Below are 19,387 nucleotides of genomic sequence, written 5' to 3'. Positions count from 1 at the left end.
AGAGGTTGTGGAGAAAGGGGTACACTCATCCATTGCTGGTGGGAATGCAAACTTGTGCAACCACTTTGGAAAGCAGTGTGGCGGTTTATCAGGAAATTTGGGATCAACTTAACCCTGGACCCAGCAATACCACTCTTGGGAATATACCCAAGAGAGGCCTTATTATACAACAAAAATATATGCTCTACTATGTTCATAGCAGCATTGTTTGTAATAGCCAGAACCTGGAAACAACCTAGATGCCCTTCAATAGAAGAATGGATGAAGAAAGTATGGAATATATACATATTAGAGTACTACTCAGCAGTAAAAAACAAGGGCTTCTTGAATTTTGCATGCAAATGGATGGAAATAGAAAACACTCTCCTGAGTGAGGTAAGCCAGACCCAAAAGTAGGAGCATGGGATGTACTCACTCATATTTGGTTTCTAGCCATAAACAAAGGACATTGAGCCTATAGTTAGTGATCCTAGAGAAGCTAAATAAGGAGAACCCAAAGAAAAACATATAGGCATCCTCCTGAATATTAACCTTCATCAGGCAATGAAAGGAGACAGAGACAAAGACCCACATTGGAGCACCAGACAGAAATCTCAAGGTCCAAATCAGGAGCAGAAGGAGAGAGAGCACAAGCAAGGAACTCAGGACCGCAAGGGGTGCACCCACACACTGAGACAATGGGGATGTTCTATTGGGAACTCACCAAGGCCAGCTGGCCTGGGCCTGAAAAAGCCTGGGATAAAACCGGACTCGCTGAACATAGCAGACAATGAGGACTACTGAGAACTCAAGAACAATGGCAATGGGTTTCTGATCCTACTGCACGTTCTGGCTTTGTAGGGGCCTAGGCAGTTTGGATGCTCACCTTACTAGAACTGGATGGAGGTGGGGGTTCCTTGGGCTTCCCACAGGTCAGGGAACCCTGATTGCTCTTCGAGCAGATGAGGGGGGGGGGCTTGATCGGGGGAGGGGGAGGGAAATGGGAAGCGGTTGTGGGAACAAGGCAGAAATCCTTAATAAATAAATAAATTTAAAAAATTAAAAAAAAAGAGAAATCCAAATTTTCCAGCAAGTTCAATAACGCATGAAGAAGGCCATGTTCATGTTCAAACTGAGTTCATTACTCAAGAACAGAGAGGCAATTCTAACAAAAAAGTTGACAAATAAATCATATGAAGAAGATAGAAGTTAAAAAGCCCATAGCTTCCATAATGAAATTTAAGTATTTTCTCAAAAACTAACTGCTGCAAATAAAGATGACTTTATTATGTGTGACATGCGACTCTCAAAATGTAAATTTTGAGGGAACATAAGACAGGCTACTGAGGACATGGAAGAGGACTTTAGTCAACCTAGAATGGTCCACAGTGTTCTGGGAAGAGGCCTGCATTTCACAGTGAGCACAGACTCTAGACTAAAGAGTGATGAACAGAGTACTAGGTGGCTCAGAAACCAGACATGGGCTCCTGATTAGCCTGGTAGTAGAAAAAAAGTCGAGTGGCCTATTCCCCACTTGAAAGAGGTTTTGACAAACAGAGATAACATTTTGGCTCCCATAAAAGCAAAATGGTCCTGGAAGAAAGCAGTCAATCAGGCTGTACCTGGATTTTCTCGAGTAGATCGAATATGCCCCCTAAATTTCGCAGCTTCATACACTGTGTGAACTAGTCCTCAACCTGGATACATTTTGTACATTTCCTCAGTATTCCTGTGCAACCTGCAACTAGTTCTTTTCTCTAAAGTCTCTCAAGTTCATCTTCTTGTATATACTTTCTATGATCAGTTTCCTTAATAATATCCTGATACCAGAATTCTATTTGCCTACAGACTGATTTATTGTCTCCATGGTATCTATCTCATCTTCAAAGTTCTATTCTAGTTAGTACTGTAGTATATACCTTCATCTCAACACTCAGGAGGTGGCAGCAATAAGATCCTAAGATTGAGGATGCTCTTGGGATACTGACCTACTATGTGTTCTCTTGCTGATTGACATCATGACGAAAACAATGTGGGGAAGAAAGAGTTTATTTGGCTTACATGTTCTGATCAATGTCTGTCACTCAGGAAAGTTTTATCATAACTCAAACAGTAGCTAAGGCAGAAAAGAGCAAATTTGGCTACTGCCTTGCTCTTTAGGGATTACTCAACTTTGTTATACAACTAAGGACTGTCTTGAAGGAATGGAGTCTCTCACAGTGGACTGGGATCTCCCATATTAGAAATGAAAATGTGTCCTTTAACTGGTCATCCACTGCAAAGACACAAGCCTACTTTCAGATGCTCAGCACATTAACCCTCTTTGTTAGTGAGCCACCTTCCTAGGAAAAAGCATGGATTAGGAGGAGTTTATGTTGGGTGAGTGAGTCCAGATCAAGAAAGAGAAATGCTGAAAGTTCTTTATATATACTGTTCTTAGCTTCCATTCTTCAGATGCGAGTAAAAACATGGAGGTGAAGAGCTACCTAGCAAGGCTGGATAATTTGTTTTTCTTTTTCTTTTTTTTCTTTTTTTGTTTTTTTGAGACAGGGTTTCTCTGTATTTGGAGCCTGTCCTGGAACTCTTTTTGTAGACCAGGCTGGACTCGAACTCACAGAGATCCGCCTGCCTCTACCTCCCGAGTGCTGGGAATAAAGGCATGCGCCACCACCGCCCGGCAAGGCTGGATAATTTGATCTGTATGTGTAAGTGGGACTTTTGCTGTAGTGGAGGGATATTTAGCAGTAGGGGAAACATAACTGTATGTGGTTTGGGAGCTTTGGATACTTGAGAGGAAATATGTGGTGATCCTGACACAGCCATGTTTGTGTACAAGGCTTTGGCTACAGGAGAAGGGACACCTAATAATATTTTACATCAAGTTGTGTGGTAGGGATGTGAGTTGTGCGTGAGATTGTGCCAAGCAGATCACTCAAATAGTAGTCACATTTTGTGAATTTTTACCTACAGAGAGGAATTTACATGAAGAGCCAGACACACAAATATGCAGTGCCATGTTTTGGTTGTAATTGTGCTGTGTGTGTGTGTGTGTGTGTGTGTGTGTGTGTGTGTGTGTGTGTGTATTTATGGGTGATTTACTTGTTAGGCAGGGTATACCTCAAATGACCTATCACTACTCATGTGTGGCGATAGAAGAGGATTCTGTGCAGTATATCACACCAAACCATGCATAGTGGGCTGTGGTTGTAAGGGTGGGGAGACATTGTATAAAAATGACACCTAGACTTTGTAAGGCTTTGGTTGTAAGAAATGGGAAATGTATCAGAACCTGGCACCAGGATATAGTGTGACTATAGGGGAGGAATACATATTGAACCTGATACCTATCTTCCTATCTTCTGGTCTCATGTTCTTTTGTTTCTACCCTACCTTCTCTCTCTCTCTCTCTCTCTCTCTCTCTCTCTCTCTCTCCTGGGTGTGTTTGTGTAGGGTAGGCTATAACTATCTGAATCTGATTTCTTTCCAGGTTTTGTGTGAGGTTTTGCCTCTGAGTAGGAAAATGTCAGGAACTGATATAGCAATTTCCTTGGTTCTAAACCAATTCCAGTGGATTCTTCTGCATCTCAGAATGCACATTGTCACATGAGGATAAAGAAAGTGAGTCCAATGCTTATATTGGAACACTCTCCAATACCTTCATACTTTAATAAATCTTTCTCAACATGTTTTCTAATGATATGACAAAAAATCCAATTAAATCCCAGTGAACAAATTCTAGATCCCTTGGACATGGGAGTAGGAAATTTCAGAGTCAAGGAGAGTATCTCTCAAATTGAGGAGAAATTTGAAATATCACTAACAGACATTGTGAAGTAAGTCATCAGTTAGAAGATAATTAAAGCTTCAAAAAGTAGACATTTAGAACATGATGCAGGGGAGGGAAGCTGGAGATATGCTTCAGTGGTTAAGACCTTCCACAGGTTCTGATTTCAGTTTCCAGCAACCACATGGTGGTTCACAACCATTTGTAATGAGATCTGGTCCCATATTCTGGCATGCAAGTACACATGCAGGCAGAATGCTTTATACATAATAAATGAATTTTTAAAAAGAATAAGAGGGGACACAGCTTGAAACTGAGAGGGATCTGGTAGGACAGTTGAGTGACACGTTGAATATTTTTCTTCAGAAATGAGAGGACTCACAAAAGCAAAACAAATAATTATCTAGCTAATGATGAGAAATGAGTGGCCTGGACGGCTCTGACCTTGGGGATGGCTGTGAGGCAGATGATGACATCAAGCACAGAGAGGATGGCCAGCAGATAGAACATGGGCTCATGCAGAGATGTGTCCTGATGGATAGTGAGTAATAACACAAAATTGGCACCGAGAGCCAAAACCAGGAGAGGAGCCAAGATAACAGATAACCAGTGCTGTGTATCCTGCATTCCTGGAAAGCAGATCATCAGAAATTCTGTCACCTGAGTCCCTGTGTTGTTCAGAGATGATGCCATGATGGCAGGTAGGGCTGAAAACAGAAGAAAAGAAACAGACAAGAATGCAAGGGTCCCATTGTGTTGTCTACAGCATTAGTGCATGTCCGTTTTCATTCAAATTGGGCCACACAACTTTTATTGAAACAATTTCCACTGGCACTCATCACTTTATGTAAAATGATAACTTCCTCCATTTAAGTTCTAAGCCCAGACAGACTCCACAGTTTACACTCAGATGCAGTCACTCCTAGAGGATATGTTTTGCTTTCTGTAAAACACAGTGAGCTTCACATGTAACGTTTCTTTCCCTTAGAATATACCCTTTTGGGGGAAATAATGACCTCCTTCTTGCTCCATTCTTACTTGTTCCAAAAGTTCCACTTTTTGGAAAAGAGATTTCTTGTTAATCATTTTAAACATTTCTTTTTTTTTCTTTTGCATCCTTGTGATCCTAAAATAATCAGGCATGCTGCTGAAAATATTAATCAAACTTTCCTAGTCACTCCTACATTTTCAATTCGTTTTGCAAATGTTTTGGCTGGAATCTTATCTTTTTATTATAGCGCAGAGAAACATTAGTGAAATGGTGGAAGACAGGCATTCAGTACCCCTTTGCAGATGTATAGTCCTGATAGATTATCGAAAGCACCATGTCTTTGACAAATACACGGTCTTATTAACTGTCTCCATATTTTGCTCTACTGAAGACTACGATAACTGCTGCTTGATATTCAGGAACAAATGTGAATGAAGCAGAGAATAAAACATGATTTCATGGGGAAACCTACTTAGCTCCATAATACAGAGACACAAACTGGGACTGAGATGGAAGTCTCCTCCCTACCCACAACTTTGATAGAACCAGAATGTGCTATGCAGGCTGCTGGGGAGAAAGGGGGTCATTGTGAACTCTACAAACAATGATACCAACCTGACAAGCAAGATGTGTCTACTTGTACAACAGTGGCATTACTACTATGGGGATAATTCCCCAATCTTTGCATTTGAGGTCCACATCAAAGGAGAGAATAATATCTGGCATTATAAAACCATCCTCTGGAGGCCATAGGATGAGGAGGGGACTTAATTCTGCTTTTTGAATAAACTGACATAGCACAGAACTACATTTTAAAATACATGTTCACACCCGTAGATACTTACTACTATCAACCTTAATTGGAGAAGCCCTTTCTAATGGAGAAGTTCTTCTTACTGAGCTGTGATGGAAGAAGAGACTTGTAGCCGCTTATGGTACTGAGACTTAATGGTAGTTGGTTGGTGCTTAACCCTAAACAAGACTTTGATGCCATCTCCTCCAAGACTTGGGGAACATTGTAAAAGAAGGAACAGAAGGTACAGGTATGGGCCACAATATAGAGAGAAGGGCTTCTAAAGGACATCTTCTGGGCATTGCAGTCACTGCAGACACAGATTGTCAACAACTACAGATGACACATTGAATCTGCATAGGAAGGGGCCCATCAACGACCATGTGTAGCTGGAGGAGAGACCTAGGGGACCTTATCTGTCACTGCTAAACTTTTACTCTGAATAGATTCCAAGAAAAGGCGTCATTGCCTTGAGCTATGAACCCACTGATGGCTCCCCTGTGTTCCAATGGACAGCCTCAACTAACAATCACTCAGCTGGCTCTGATTAAATGTGTCCCACAACAAAACCAAAAGTCATTAATCTGGGAAATGGACAAGTAGGAAGGGCCAATGTGGGAGGGCAGAAAAGAGAAGGTTAAAAGAGTAACCATAACGTAATATATGTATATGGGGCTAGAGAGATGGTTCAGGGGGTTGGAGAGATGGATCAGTGGTTAAGAGCATTGCCTGCCCTTCCAAAGGTCCTGAGTTCAATTAAAAAAAAAATAAGAGTGAAAATCAACATAAAAAACACATCAACACTTTGGGTATTTGGTAAAGATCAAAAATAACATCTGCATTTTCTGAAAAAAAAATACAGGAGAATATACAGCAAATAAGATCCCTAATATAAGAAATGACTAAAGGAATCTCTAGTATCATCATTTTTCCTGAGAGGTTAATTTATTAAGCTGGGTTTTGCTCTCCTCTGGAGAGGCAAACTCAGCTCATTTTGAATTTTGAGAATTCTGTTACGGGTGTTTGTTATATACAATTCAAAAATATTCCTAGTCAAGACTTAGAGACATTGCATTTTTTAATACATACAATAGGCTTCCCATAGCAGTTTTCTGATCAGTCTCAAATCAATTGGCTGCTTCTCCCATTATCTTAAGCTATATATGCACAGTTCTGACTAATCTCTAACCTTCCAATATGAAAGTACCCACCCCTTTGGGAAATTCTATATTCCTTTTTCATAGTCTTATTTTTATCTATGGTTGTATACTACTTTGCCATCTTTCTTAGGAGAATCAACACACATAAAGACAAAAGACAAGATGAGTTTCTTTCTTTCTTTGTTTTTGTGAATGAGCAAGAATACAGACATGCTCTATGAGCTTAGCTGATTTACACCCTGGCCTGCTCAAGTTCTTCTGACACCAATTATCCTCAGGATCTTCACATACTAACGTTCACAGAATGTAAAAACATCCTGGAACAAATATCAAAGTTAGAAGACAAACTTCGAGGATCGCTTGAGCTTGGTTTTCTGATGCACAGTTCTTGAAGTACTTACTATGTTTTCTCTGTAGAACGGATTTGACCACTGTGTGGTCTGGGGACAAGATGTGCCTCCTCAGCTTCTCACTGGATCTGTGAGTGTGGCTTTGGTATCTGGATGCTTTTATAAAGATAAATAGACATGTAAGTAGATAGAACAGCCATCCTCCAGTGGGTGGGAAGACAGGTTTGGGAATGTTGCTCCCATGGGATCCTGCTTCTCTGAAGATACTGCATCCAATAAGAATGAATATCACTCAGGGGCAGACAAGATGTGTGGATGATTTTTAAATTATTTTATTTTAATTATGTGTGTGTGTGGTGGTGGTGGTGGTGGTGGTGTTTGCACAAGATTCCCATGCCCACAGAGGCCAGAAATTAGTTACAGGGGCTTAAAAGCTACCTGTAACCAAACTCATAATCTCAGCAAGAGTAGTGTGTGCCTTTTACTGATGAGCCATCTTTCCAGGCTCAGTGGTAGGGAAACCGATGGAAAAACTACATTGAGAGTCTTCCTCACTCCTTTTATAATGACCATCACCAAGGAAAAAGTAGGTCATGATGGTAAGGATGTCAGATAGCAAAGACTCTTACACATTGTTGAGAAGATAAACTACTCCTGCTATTATGAAAACTGGCACAATGGTTCTGAAAAGAATTAAAAATAGAACTACCATATGACTTCCTTCTACCACTTCTTGGTCTATATGCTTAGGGGAATGGCATGATTCAGGAATGAGGACAGTGGTTTGCCTAGTATGAAAAATCATAAAATCTTTTTGGGGAGCTAAAATAATTCAGACAGGATAAGTGTGATGTTATTGTTCGCGTGCAGACATTTGAGAAGAGGGAGCAATTTACTTCCCTAATGAGTTCATTCATCATAATTTAGGAGTCCTCTGCTCTACTCATAATTGTGGCGGTAGCTTGAATCTCACATGGAAGTTATCATCTATAAACAGTTACACGTGGCTTATATTTAGGGCAAGCATTGCAGAATTAGTGAGTCAGCAGACTGCTAAATGGTAAAGGAATATCCACAGAGAATTAAAAGTTCAACTGGTGCATATATGGCCCCTCACCATTACAGCAGGTGTCCTTTCACAGCCAACTGTCTTCTGCTGCTGCCTCAGGAAGCCCACTCGCTGGTCCTGTGCCTTCCAGGCAGGGATACTAAGCATATGGCAAGTAGCTTCCAAACAACAAATGAAGAGAGCTGAAGTGAGCCTTACTGTGGCTGTTTTCCTGCTGCCTCTCAGAAGCACAGTAAGGAGTCTGCTATACATATGGTAGGTGTAGCATATGCTTGGTCTGTAGAAGACACAGAAGTGACAGACGACACAAGAGAATTAGTCTGTGTCCTGGGCATTTAATGCATGCAGCGTGAGAGAGACTGAAGAGAAGAAAATGTGATTTCATCTAGGACTGTGATTTCATGAAACATATAGCAGTCAAAATATGATGAAAATGTTTAAGAGAATTAAACATAACTTTTGGTTGAGGTAAAAAAAATGTGCACAGTTACTAAAGTGAAATAAAGTGACTGAGTTTCTGAAATAGCAGAGACTTAGCAGAGTTGCTTATTTCCCACAGGTCTGCATGGGGATGACAGAAGAATGTTTGAAGGAAGTTCTGACTGTTCTGGAAGAAATATTATGGAGGCATTTGAGGAGTTAGACTAGAGGCAGAGGAATATGAAAGGGTTCACACATAACAGGATATATTCATGTCTATGAGGCTTGAAATTAATGTTTCCAAAAGATATCCATATAACCCACCTACCTCCACATTAATGTCTTGTTCAGTTAACAGTCTATGGCTATTGCCTAAATACATAATAACACAAATCTAAATACTTTCAATGTGTGGAGGTCTCTGCAAACACCACAACAAGCATAATGTTGATCCATGTGGGGCAAAAAGGAAGCCATGTTCAACATGACTCAGTAGCCAGTGTTGGTTCAAACTTCAGGATTCTGATACCTGGCACTTTATTTAAGTACTGTACTTAAGTACAGTACAATTTGAAAGGAAGATTCTTGGTGTAACTCAAACCCATTTGCACAATAAAGCTTAAGGCACAACCACATTGGAAGTCTTCAAAGCTCACCTATTCCATGAAGATACATTCTATAGATAGATTACACATGTCATTTCAAGGGCCTGGGGGAGGATCTGGTGTGGTCTCGATCATACAGATAATGCAGAGGTTGCAGGCCATCGACCACCTCTGGTTCTATTTGTCAGAGTCAGGGGAGCCCCTGACCATACAGATAGCACAAAGATCACCAGGCTATTAACCTCAAACATTCCCAACCTTCTAGATGAAAAGCAAGTTCTATATCTCTTTGTTTGAAGAGACAAATCTGAGAGTTTAACAGTCCTGGTTTTCCTAGGGCTTGTCTGTGAGGACAAGGACTTTGTACCCTCTACACCAATGGTGAAGGAGAGGCTGTACATTTAAATACAAAGAGAAACAGAGAATAGAGACTTAAAGCACTTTCCAAAAGCATCCTAAATTTCAGGGAATAGGAGAAACTGGTGAGGTGGCTCAGTAAGTAAAGGTGCTTGCCATGAAAGCTTAGCAACATGAATTCTGTTCCTGTAACCCACATTAATGTGGAAGGATATAATAGACTCCTAATAGAGTCCATAGAGTTGTCTGGCCCACACAAATGACAAAATGGCACACACACACACACACACACACACACACACACACACACACGGTGTGGGAAGTTCTCTGTATGTGTGTTGCTTTTATTGGTTAATACAAAAGCTGCTTTCAGGCAATGGCTTAACAGAACATAGCCAGGCTAGAATATATATATATATATATATATATATATATATATATATATATATAGAGAGAGAGAGAGAGAGAGAGAGAGAGAGAGAGAGAGAGAGTAGGCAGAGTCAAGGAGAAGCCATGTAGCCCCGCCGGAAGACAGATGAGGGATGGAACTTTACCCGATAAGCCACAGCCACATGGCAATACACAGATTAATGGAGATGGGTTAGTTTAGGATATAAGAGTTATCCAGAAATACACTTAAGCTATTGGTCAAACAGTATTGCAAATAATATAGTTTCTGAGTGATTATTTCATGGTCTGGATAGCCAGGAATGAACAAGCGACCTCTTACAACCCACATGCACACACATGTACACACACTTCTAAAATTGTAATTGCATACATTAATGTGCTTGTTTGTAATAGAAAGCTATATCACAGATTTAGGAGTGGACTATATTAAAATATAGACACCCATTCTATTATGCCTATATGTATACATATATACATACACAAACATAAATACATACATGCATGCACACATACACATATATATACACACATATACCTCATATCATTTCACTCTCCCATTCTGTTGCATTCCACACTTTATTAAGATATCCTAGAGCAGAGAGAAGAAGTGAGCACATGCTAACCCAGAAGCCAGTTCCTACTGACAACCACTTGCACATGAAAAATTATTTTTCTCCAAGGGAGTCTTACTAGGAAACAAACCGCTCTTAAGGATACGCTGCATTCCCAGAATTAGATAAATGGCCAGCACAAAATGACTCAGTGGCCTCTTTGAAGGTTCTTTGTCTCGTACTGTTGTGTCATGGGCATTATATACACAGGTCCTTTGTGTATATTTTATGGCTTCCATCTTGTGTTTTTATGGTGCTCCTGTGTGTGTGAACATGTGTGTCTCTACAGGTTTCTTGTGTTTTTTACTTTGGTTCTCTTTATTCTATGTGTTTGTTTTCTCCTATTTTGATTTATTTTTATTTTCTTTTATTATTCCTAAAATGTCTGGTTTATAACAAGAGACAGAAAGGGAGCGGACCTGGATGGGAGGGAAAGTGAAGAAGAACTGAGAGTAGTTAGGGGAGAGAAAACTGTAATCAGAATATATTGCATGAAATGTATATTTTCAATAAAAGAAAAAATAAAATAATAAAAGTTTTATGTAAAATAATAAAATCAAATTAATTTTATGATGTCTATTTACTATTTTCTTGTATATAGTGTCAATTCAAAATAAATAAATGAAGTGCTAGTAAGATCTGTCAAGGCATCATTCACAGCAGGATATGGGAATGAGCAACATTAGGGATAATCAAGAGATTTTACACGGAAGTAGACACTAGGAAGTGCTCAGACTGTTCAAATTATGTTTATTCATTATACGACAAATGTAGCTTTGATTTAACAAGTCCCTCTCACATAGATGAAGTCATAGAAATGTACATATAATTCCAGAATGCAAAACCTTCAGGGCCTGGGTGCAACAGAAGGCCGTAACCAAGCCAAATCCAGTCAGCTCATCTGCCATATCTTATTCATTTTATATTGTGGCTAACTTGTACTGTCACATAGAGCTGAGCTTCACCATGTCAGGTCTTGCTCCAATATGATTACTTAACAATTGAATGTCACATATATACACTGAAGGTTTTAAGGGATGTAGAAACACATGGGAGGCCTTTAAAAATATAATGCCTAGGATGTGGGTGTGGCTCACAGATAGAGCACTTGCCTCCATGTGCAAAGTCCTGGGTTAAATCCCCAGCTTCACCACAGTCTTACCAACTAAACAATTTTAAAGACATCCCACCTCCAAAATTCTCTTTTTGCTTGGATTCCATGGCCTATGAAAAGAAGCCATGAAGTTGAGAGCAGGGTGGCAGGGAGGGGAGGCCTGAGTTGGAAGGAGTGGGGTGATTTAATGAAAACACATTGCATGCACGCATGAAATATGAATGGAATCTAAGAATCAGTCAGATTAAGAAACCTTTATGCCCAGTGCATGCTTCTTACCCATGTGTGACTGCTGCAGATTGCCTGTAGAGATATGTTTAAATGTCATTTATGAAATCTTGTTTTGTTTACATTCACATTGTATCAATGATGATCTGGGGGAGATAAGACTCAACACACCATGATGAACGTCAAGGGAAAAACTCATACTTACTCTGCAGCATTTAAATGTTTTATGCAATGCAAACATTATTTCTGATTACCAGTATCTTCCCCCAGGACAGGCGTCATCTTCTTACAACCTCCTAAGCAGGTTCCATATTCCCTGCTTGATCTCCCTCGTTCTTACTCCATAAACAATGGGGTTCAGAGCTGGGGGAATGAGGTGATGCAGGATGTTGAGCAGGATAGGGACATCTGGAGGAATCCTCTCCCTGGCAAGGTTAGTGATGACCAGCACCAGCAAGACTGTGCTGAAGAAGAGGATAAGGATGAAGTGAGAACCACATGTGCCTAAAGCTTTGGCCATAGCTCCCTCAGCTTTGATCCGCAGCACAGCCTTCAGGATGAAAGAATAAGAAAGAATAATGAGGATGAGGTCAGAGCCCAGCAGAGTCCAGCCTATGACAAACTGGTAGAGTTTGTTAAAGGTGATGTCATCACAAGAGAGTTTGGACACAGATAGATTGGTACAGATGCAGTTCTTAATTGTTCTTGCACAGTATCTCAGTTGGGAAGAAAGTACAGGGATAGGCATAGTAAGAATCCCATTTCGGGCTGCCACAAAGATGGCAGCCCTAGCCACAAACTGGTCAGTGATGATGGATGGGTATTGCAGAGGCTTGCAGATGGCCACATAGCGGTCATAGGCCATGACCATGAAGGTGCAGGACTCCATCGTCAGGAAACTGTTCATGACAAACATCTGGAGGAAGCAGGCAGAGAAGCTTATGGATTTGTTGTCAAACCAGAAGATGGCCAGGACCTTAGGTATGACAGTGAGGCAGAGCACAATGTCCAGCAGAGAGAGAAGGCTGAGCAGGTAGTACATGGGTTCATGCAGAGAGGCCTCCATCCTGATGGTGATGAGAAGAGTAGCATTGGCCCCCATGGCCAGGAGGAAGAGGAAGCTGAGGGGCAGGGACAGCCAATGCTGCCAGTTCTGGTAGTTAGGGAAGCATATGAGGAAGAATTCAGAGACTGGAATGGAAGAAATATTTTTCTGTGCTTCCATATGTTGCTTTCCAATCATGACTGACACCAGAACACCTTGGGACTAGAACAGAGGTAAATAATCCACACACTATGAATACCCACACAGAGTTGGTTAATTTCACAAGTAGTCATTTAAAAGTAGTCTGAGTACCAGTGAGTTGGCTCAGTAGGTAAAGGCACGTGCTGACAATTCTAACAACCTGAGTTCAATCCCTGGACTTACGTGCTGGGAGAAGAGAACTGACTCCCACAAGTTGTCCTTTGCCCTCCACATATGTCTCATGCATTCATGAGACACTTCTAATCTTCACACACTTAATAAACAAATAATTTTAAAATCATAAGGGTTAGCCTGGCATTGTCCTAGGTGCCCTCTAGGAATTGACAGAAACGCTGTATTTCCTGATTTTATATGAATAATTCCTATTTATGCTGTTTTTTATTTTTCATATCAAATTTGATTTAAAAAATTATATTACCATCCTTCTTAAAATGCAGTGCCGTTGTTATTTAGCTTTGCAGAGGAAAAAGCAAAGGCATAGGTAAGTAATGCTACTTTTCTAAATCACAGTACCAAAAACGTGAGCTCTATAACTCTCTCTATTACATTTTCCTGTCACTGAAACAAAATGCTCAGGCCTCAAAGTTGATCAGCCTTGAAGTCTTCACTCAACTGTGTGTCCTTTTCTATCTTCCAAGAGAAGATATCAGTCAAATAAGAAGCCAGGTTCAAGTGAATCACTATACTGTATCTGGTGACTTCATTGGAGATATAGCTTTTATTTGGACATAAAAAAAGACTTCAATTATGTAAAAAAAATAGACTCTGTGTTAAAATATAATAAAGACATCCCCCAATGTTCTAGACAGTGGGTGAGATGAGAACAAGAGATTTTAGGAGCCAGCAATTTTTAAGATACTATCCACTGACTTCCATGATTTCACCATAAGTCATTAAGCAACTTCCCACTAGTTCCTGGCCTGGTAAGTGATAGCCAACTTGTGAAACATTTATTAAGCCAAAGTTTTACTTGGTTTCCACACCAAGTAAACTGTTCTCTGAGCATTGGTTGATATGCCCCAGTGACATTGTGTTTTTAAGGCTCTGAGAAAGCCCACACTTGGACATTTTCAACTCAACAACGATAGTGGTCCGGCTGAGGACTTAGGTCTCCTGTGGCCAGCTTCCTGCTCTTGTCTGAGAGAACAGAAGCTACTTTCTTAAAGTAAAGAAGTAAGTGTGAGTAGTCAAAGGCATTTTGGAGATAGAAAGAAGCTAATTTACTTTACTCACGTATTTTGCCCATCATGTTATCACCCTACACAGTCTTCCCAGCACTATAAAGTCTAGAGCAAAAATGTAATGCAAACCATGTGTGTACCCAATGGCTGTTGAGTACGGTATGGGGCAGGACGGCCAGGCACTTACACTTTCACTTTGGCTATTGTTGGAGACCAGCATCCACAAGGTTATCACTTACCAGGGTAGGGGCATGGGGATTAGAAAAATACATAAAGAGACCAAAGATGCAAGTGAAAATAATAAAACAGAAGCATGGGATAGAACCAAGAGGGAGTTCCAGTGAATACTGAAATCTGCCTGCATTTAATTTTACATATACTTTTATACCCCAATACAACAGAGGGGAGAAGGCAAAAGATGATTTAACATGATCCAAAGAACAACTAGAACAGTTACTTGCTTCAATACTTGAGACATCAAGTCATTAATTCCTGAGAAAAGCATTCTTTTGTTTAGGCAGTGAACCCACCCTAGACCATGTATCCTGAAGGCAGCCCCTCCCTCGCTCAAACCTCTTAATTCAAAAGAAGGAGCAGAAGTATGCTAGAATTCTCCGACCTTTGGTCAGTGTGGAGTGAATCTACCTGTATCGGCCATCTTAATGTCCAAAACACCAAGTAACCACACCCTAGGTCAGGGTTGTGGCCACAGTTGTTGTCAACAACTTGGGGCAACCTCAAACTCAGACAAGGAGGAAATAGGTTCACATTTTTGGGCCCCCACAGACTATGTGAAGGTAATCTTGATGTTAATTTAATGGCATCTCTTACTTTTAAGTGGCTTATGGAAACTTATTTTATTTGGTTTCATTTCTGGGTCCATTCAAAATTACGATTTTACTTTCTTTTCATGAATATCTTCCCTTTAGGGATTTCTTTATGAATTGGTCTTCTTTGTTTCAGCATGGGAACCCACAAAAGACAGGATAATCAGCACATGCATTGTCCCAACACAGGCATCTTCCAAAGACTAGCTCTCTATAAAAGAGTAACTCAGTTACCTCCATCCATCCCGCATCCTGTTGTTCCTTCACACCTTCCCTCAGATATAGAAACTTCTATAAGATATAGAAACTTATATCTACTTTTTATTAAGAAACATAGTTACTATTTACTGTGGAATGTCAAAATCCTCAGATATCAGCTGGGCAGTGGTGGTGCACACTTTTAATCCTAGGGAAGCAGAGGTAGGCTGATCTCTGTGAGTTCAAGGTCAGCCTGGTCTACAGAGTGAGTTACAGGATGCCCAGGTCTACATAGAAAAACCCTTTTAGATAACAACAAATATGTCACTCGGCACATCATTTTTGTGTAAGAAATACTTAGAAAATAGTACCAATTAATGATAATTAAGAAAGAAAGAACAAAAAGGAAAAAATTGAGTTAGAAAAAGATGCAAAATCTAATCACATATAAATCCAAATGAACCACATTTATCCTCTCCTATAAGTCAGAATATTCCAACTTACCTTGGCTAGATGATAGTCAGCTTAACAAATAAATGTCCTTATGTAAAGTAATCTTCATCATTTCCAATTGGCTATGAAACTCTCTTTCCTAGAACATTAAAGCAAAGAAAATAATTATATCCATATTCTGTTTAGTGTCTTCAAAGGATTATGGTGTCTTGAGCAATGAAAGAGATAATTCGATCCAGCCCAAGAGGCAAAGATGTATTAATATGTCAGGTAGACTGGGAACCCAGAAGGGTAACTATGGCAGCCAGAATAACTGGTCCTTTTTCATCTAATGCCTGTACAGCAAACTTTTGTAGGAAGGCTGAATTGTAGTTACTAACATAAATTTATTGAGACTCTCCTAGTTTCTGGCTCATATATACAATAATAAAAGCATAGATTTAATTTGAGAATATTTAGCCTGGAAATATCTGTTTTCTAAATGTGTAGTGTACAGCTAACACTGAAAAGTGGAGGACCCATAAGAAAGTACAGGTGTTCCTGACTTCAAGAATCTAGCAAAATCTAAATTTTGGATATCAAGCTTGCAGCAATCCTACAGGAAGAAATCCTTCTTTCTGCCTGTATTAGACACCACATACCCCACCATCTCTTCTTCAAATAGTCCTGCTTCTAAGCCAAGATCAACAGCTCCTAGAGGCTACACCACTAATGCTATTTATAACAGTTGGTTGCACTATATAGACTCAAAGATGCCAAGGGAATTTTCAGGACCCAAGCTCCACTCCATCCCTTCTCTCACTGCCCACAGGGACTAAGGCCACTTCATATATCTGAACTGGGATCATACAGCTTATTCCTTGTAGATTGGATGAGAAAACACAGAAGACAAGCACAATATGGAAGTAATACTGGGTAGGGAAAGAAAGTTAAGTGAAATAAAAATGACATAGGAATTCTAGACTGAGAGTATATGTATTTGAAAGTGAATATTTTTGACTAAGAACTTAAATGTCTCCAGATGAAGTGCACTCTTAGAAGAATATGTGTAAGCAGTGGTGAAATGAGGCCATTTCTTGACTTTTTATGGGGTTGCATAATGATGAATGATTTTAAACTGAAAATTGTTCAAAATTTAAAATATATGAAATTGAAGCTGAGGAGGAGATTCAGTGTATTTCTATAAAACTACCATGACCAGAGTTCGGATCCCCAACACCCTTATAAGAGCCAAGCATGGAGGTATACATCTGCAATCCCAGCTCTAGCAAGATGTAGATATGTGCATGCTAGGGGCTTGCTCAGTCAGTATATCTAAAATTTTGAGCTCCTGGTGTAGTGAGAGACCATGTTGTATGCAGAGGCTGCTCGTTTGTTTCCTGGCCTCCCAGATTCAAATAATCACTCAGAAATTATATTAATTGAAACACTACTTGGCCTATTATCTTATGCATGTTTCTAGCTAACTCTTACATCTTAAATCAACTCATCTCTACTAACCTGTGTATTACCACAGGTCATGGCCTACCAGCAAGGTTCCACTATCTGTCTCCTCCAGCAGCTACATAGAGTCTCCTTGACTCTGGCTTCTTTCTCCCAGCATTCAGTTTAGTTCCCCCATCCACCCACCTAGATCTATTCTACCCTGTCACAGGCCAAAGCAGCTTCTTCATTAACCAATAAAAGCAACACAGACAGAAGGTCTTCCCATACCACCATATCCCAAAAATTAAGGTAAAAAAAAATGGAGTGATTTCCCCCACTCTCACCTACTACCTGGAGACTCCGAGCATCCTCCTCACACCCACTACCATTCTCTACTATATCTGTGACCACCAGAGCCTTGGCCCAGACTACCCCTGGAGAGGCAAGTGGCTGGGTTCAAACTTGGAGGGCTCAGCTCTCTAGGCCCTTGCCCGGGAGGAACACCTCATTCCCCACCCCTACCCACCAACTCTTGGAGATCCCGAGCAACCCCTATACACCCACTACAAACCTCCACCACATCTGCAACCACTGGAGCCTTCACCCAGACTGCCTCTGGAAAGGAGCCCCAGAGATTTATGAGCACCTACTAGAGGCACAGACCTGCCTACACCCTGAGGAAGAACATTCACCTAAGCCACAAGTCCCACTTTCACCAACTGAAGGAAGAGGGACTCCTTGAAGCACAGGCCCCACCTGCACCCACTGGAGGAAGAGATGGACAGAAGGAAGTGTAAGAACTCATCCAACAACATAAAGACAAGAACCTAGTGTCCTAAAACAGGAAGACCTAAACATCCTAACCCAGATGAAGCAGAAGATGATAGAGACCCTTAAGGAAAAAAATGAAAATTTTCTTTAAATAAATGGAGAAAAAGACAAAAAAATTGAAAGAAATCAATAAACATCTTAAAGAAACCCAAGAAAAAACAATCAAACAAGTGAAGCAAACAGCTTAAACAGTTCAAAGCTGAAAAAGAGGCAATAAAGAAAACAAACTGAGGGAAATCTGGAAATGGAAAATCTGGGCAAACAAAAAGGAAATACAGATACAAGCATAACCAACAGATTACAAGAAATGGAAGAGAGAATCTCAAAGAGTTGAAAATACAATAGAGGAATTAGATATATCAGTCAAAGAAAACATTAAATCCAACAAATACTTAACACAAAACATCCAGGAACTCTAGGACACAATGAAAAAAACCAAACTTAAGAATAATAGGGATAGACAGAGGCACAGCTGCGGAGGCGCCGGACGCCCGGAGGCGCGGCGGCGGCAGCGCCGGACGCGGCTCGGCAGCGGCAGCACGGCGGCGGCACCAGACGCAGCTGAGCGGCGGCCAGACCCAAGCGGCTGGGACAGGCGTGCAATAAGGAGAGCAGATCGCCCTACTACAATTGAATCAAAGAGGTAGGCCTTTGGTTGGCCAGGTCACTGGCACAAGGGGAGCCTGGTCCTGTCCTGAAGATCCTTCGGAGGGGTGAGAGGGTTCTTGGCCTGCAGCAGGAACCACGAAAGAGAGTGAGGGCATTTTGTAAGCAGAGCCCTTGGCCAGCAGGGAAACCTGATCCGGTTTCTAAAGGATCCATTGGATAGGATCAATAGGAGGAGATGGGCAGGCGCCAAGACAAGAACTCACCCAATAATCCGAAAAACAACATGAAAACATCAGAACCCAATGATCTTACAACAGAAGTATTTGAACAACCTAACACAGAAGAAGTGGAAAAAATCGACTTTATGAAGATAATAGAGTCCCTTAAACAACATGTAAAAAATGCCCTTATAGAAATGGATGAGAAGTATAACAAAAAGTTTGAAGAAATGAGTAAATACGTACATGATACCCTGGGAAACCAAGAAAAAACCATCAAACAGGTAATGGAAACAGTTCAAGAATTGAAAACTGAAATGAAGGCAAAGAAGAAAATACAAACTGAGGACCAGCTGGATATGGAAAATCTAGGCCAACGAGCAGAGTCTACAGAAACAAGCATAATCAATAGAATACAAGAGCTAGAAGAAAGACTCTCAGATGCTGAGGACACCATAGAGAAAATAAACGAACAGATCAAAGAAAACAGCAAAGCCAACAAATTC

At 40.6% G+C, this 19,387-nt stretch overlaps 1 protein-coding gene across 1 annotated transcript; it reads right to left on the bottom strand.

The window, feature by feature from the left end:
* Window positions 1–12,158: 12,158 nt before the first annotated feature.
* Window positions 12,159–13,115, bottom strand: LOC121458057 (olfactory receptor 56A5). Its single transcript, XM_041667174.1, has one exon. The coding sequence runs from the start codon at window positions 13,113–13,115 to the stop codon at window positions 12,159–12,161; it is 957 nt and encodes a 318-aa protein (XP_041523108.1).
* Window positions 13,116–19,387: the final 6,272 nt, after the last annotated feature.

This window comes from Microtus oregoni, unplaced genomic scaffold (genome assembly GCF_018167655.1).
Source record: "Microtus oregoni isolate MIOR12 unplaced genomic scaffold, Mior012 000016F_ref0000370, whole genome shotgun sequence".
Taxonomy (NCBI): domain Eukaryota; kingdom Metazoa; phylum Chordata; class Mammalia; order Rodentia; family Cricetidae; genus Microtus; species Microtus oregoni.
The sequence above is the reverse complement of the archived record's forward strand: the minus strand, read 5'-3'. Positions and strand labels throughout refer to the sequence as shown.

Bases quoted from the DNA above. Each gene is read 5' to 3' on its own strand.
- LOC121458057 (XM_041667174.1), bottom strand. From the start codon at position 13,115: ATGATTGGAAAGCAACATATGGAAGCACAGAAAAATATTTCTTCCATT.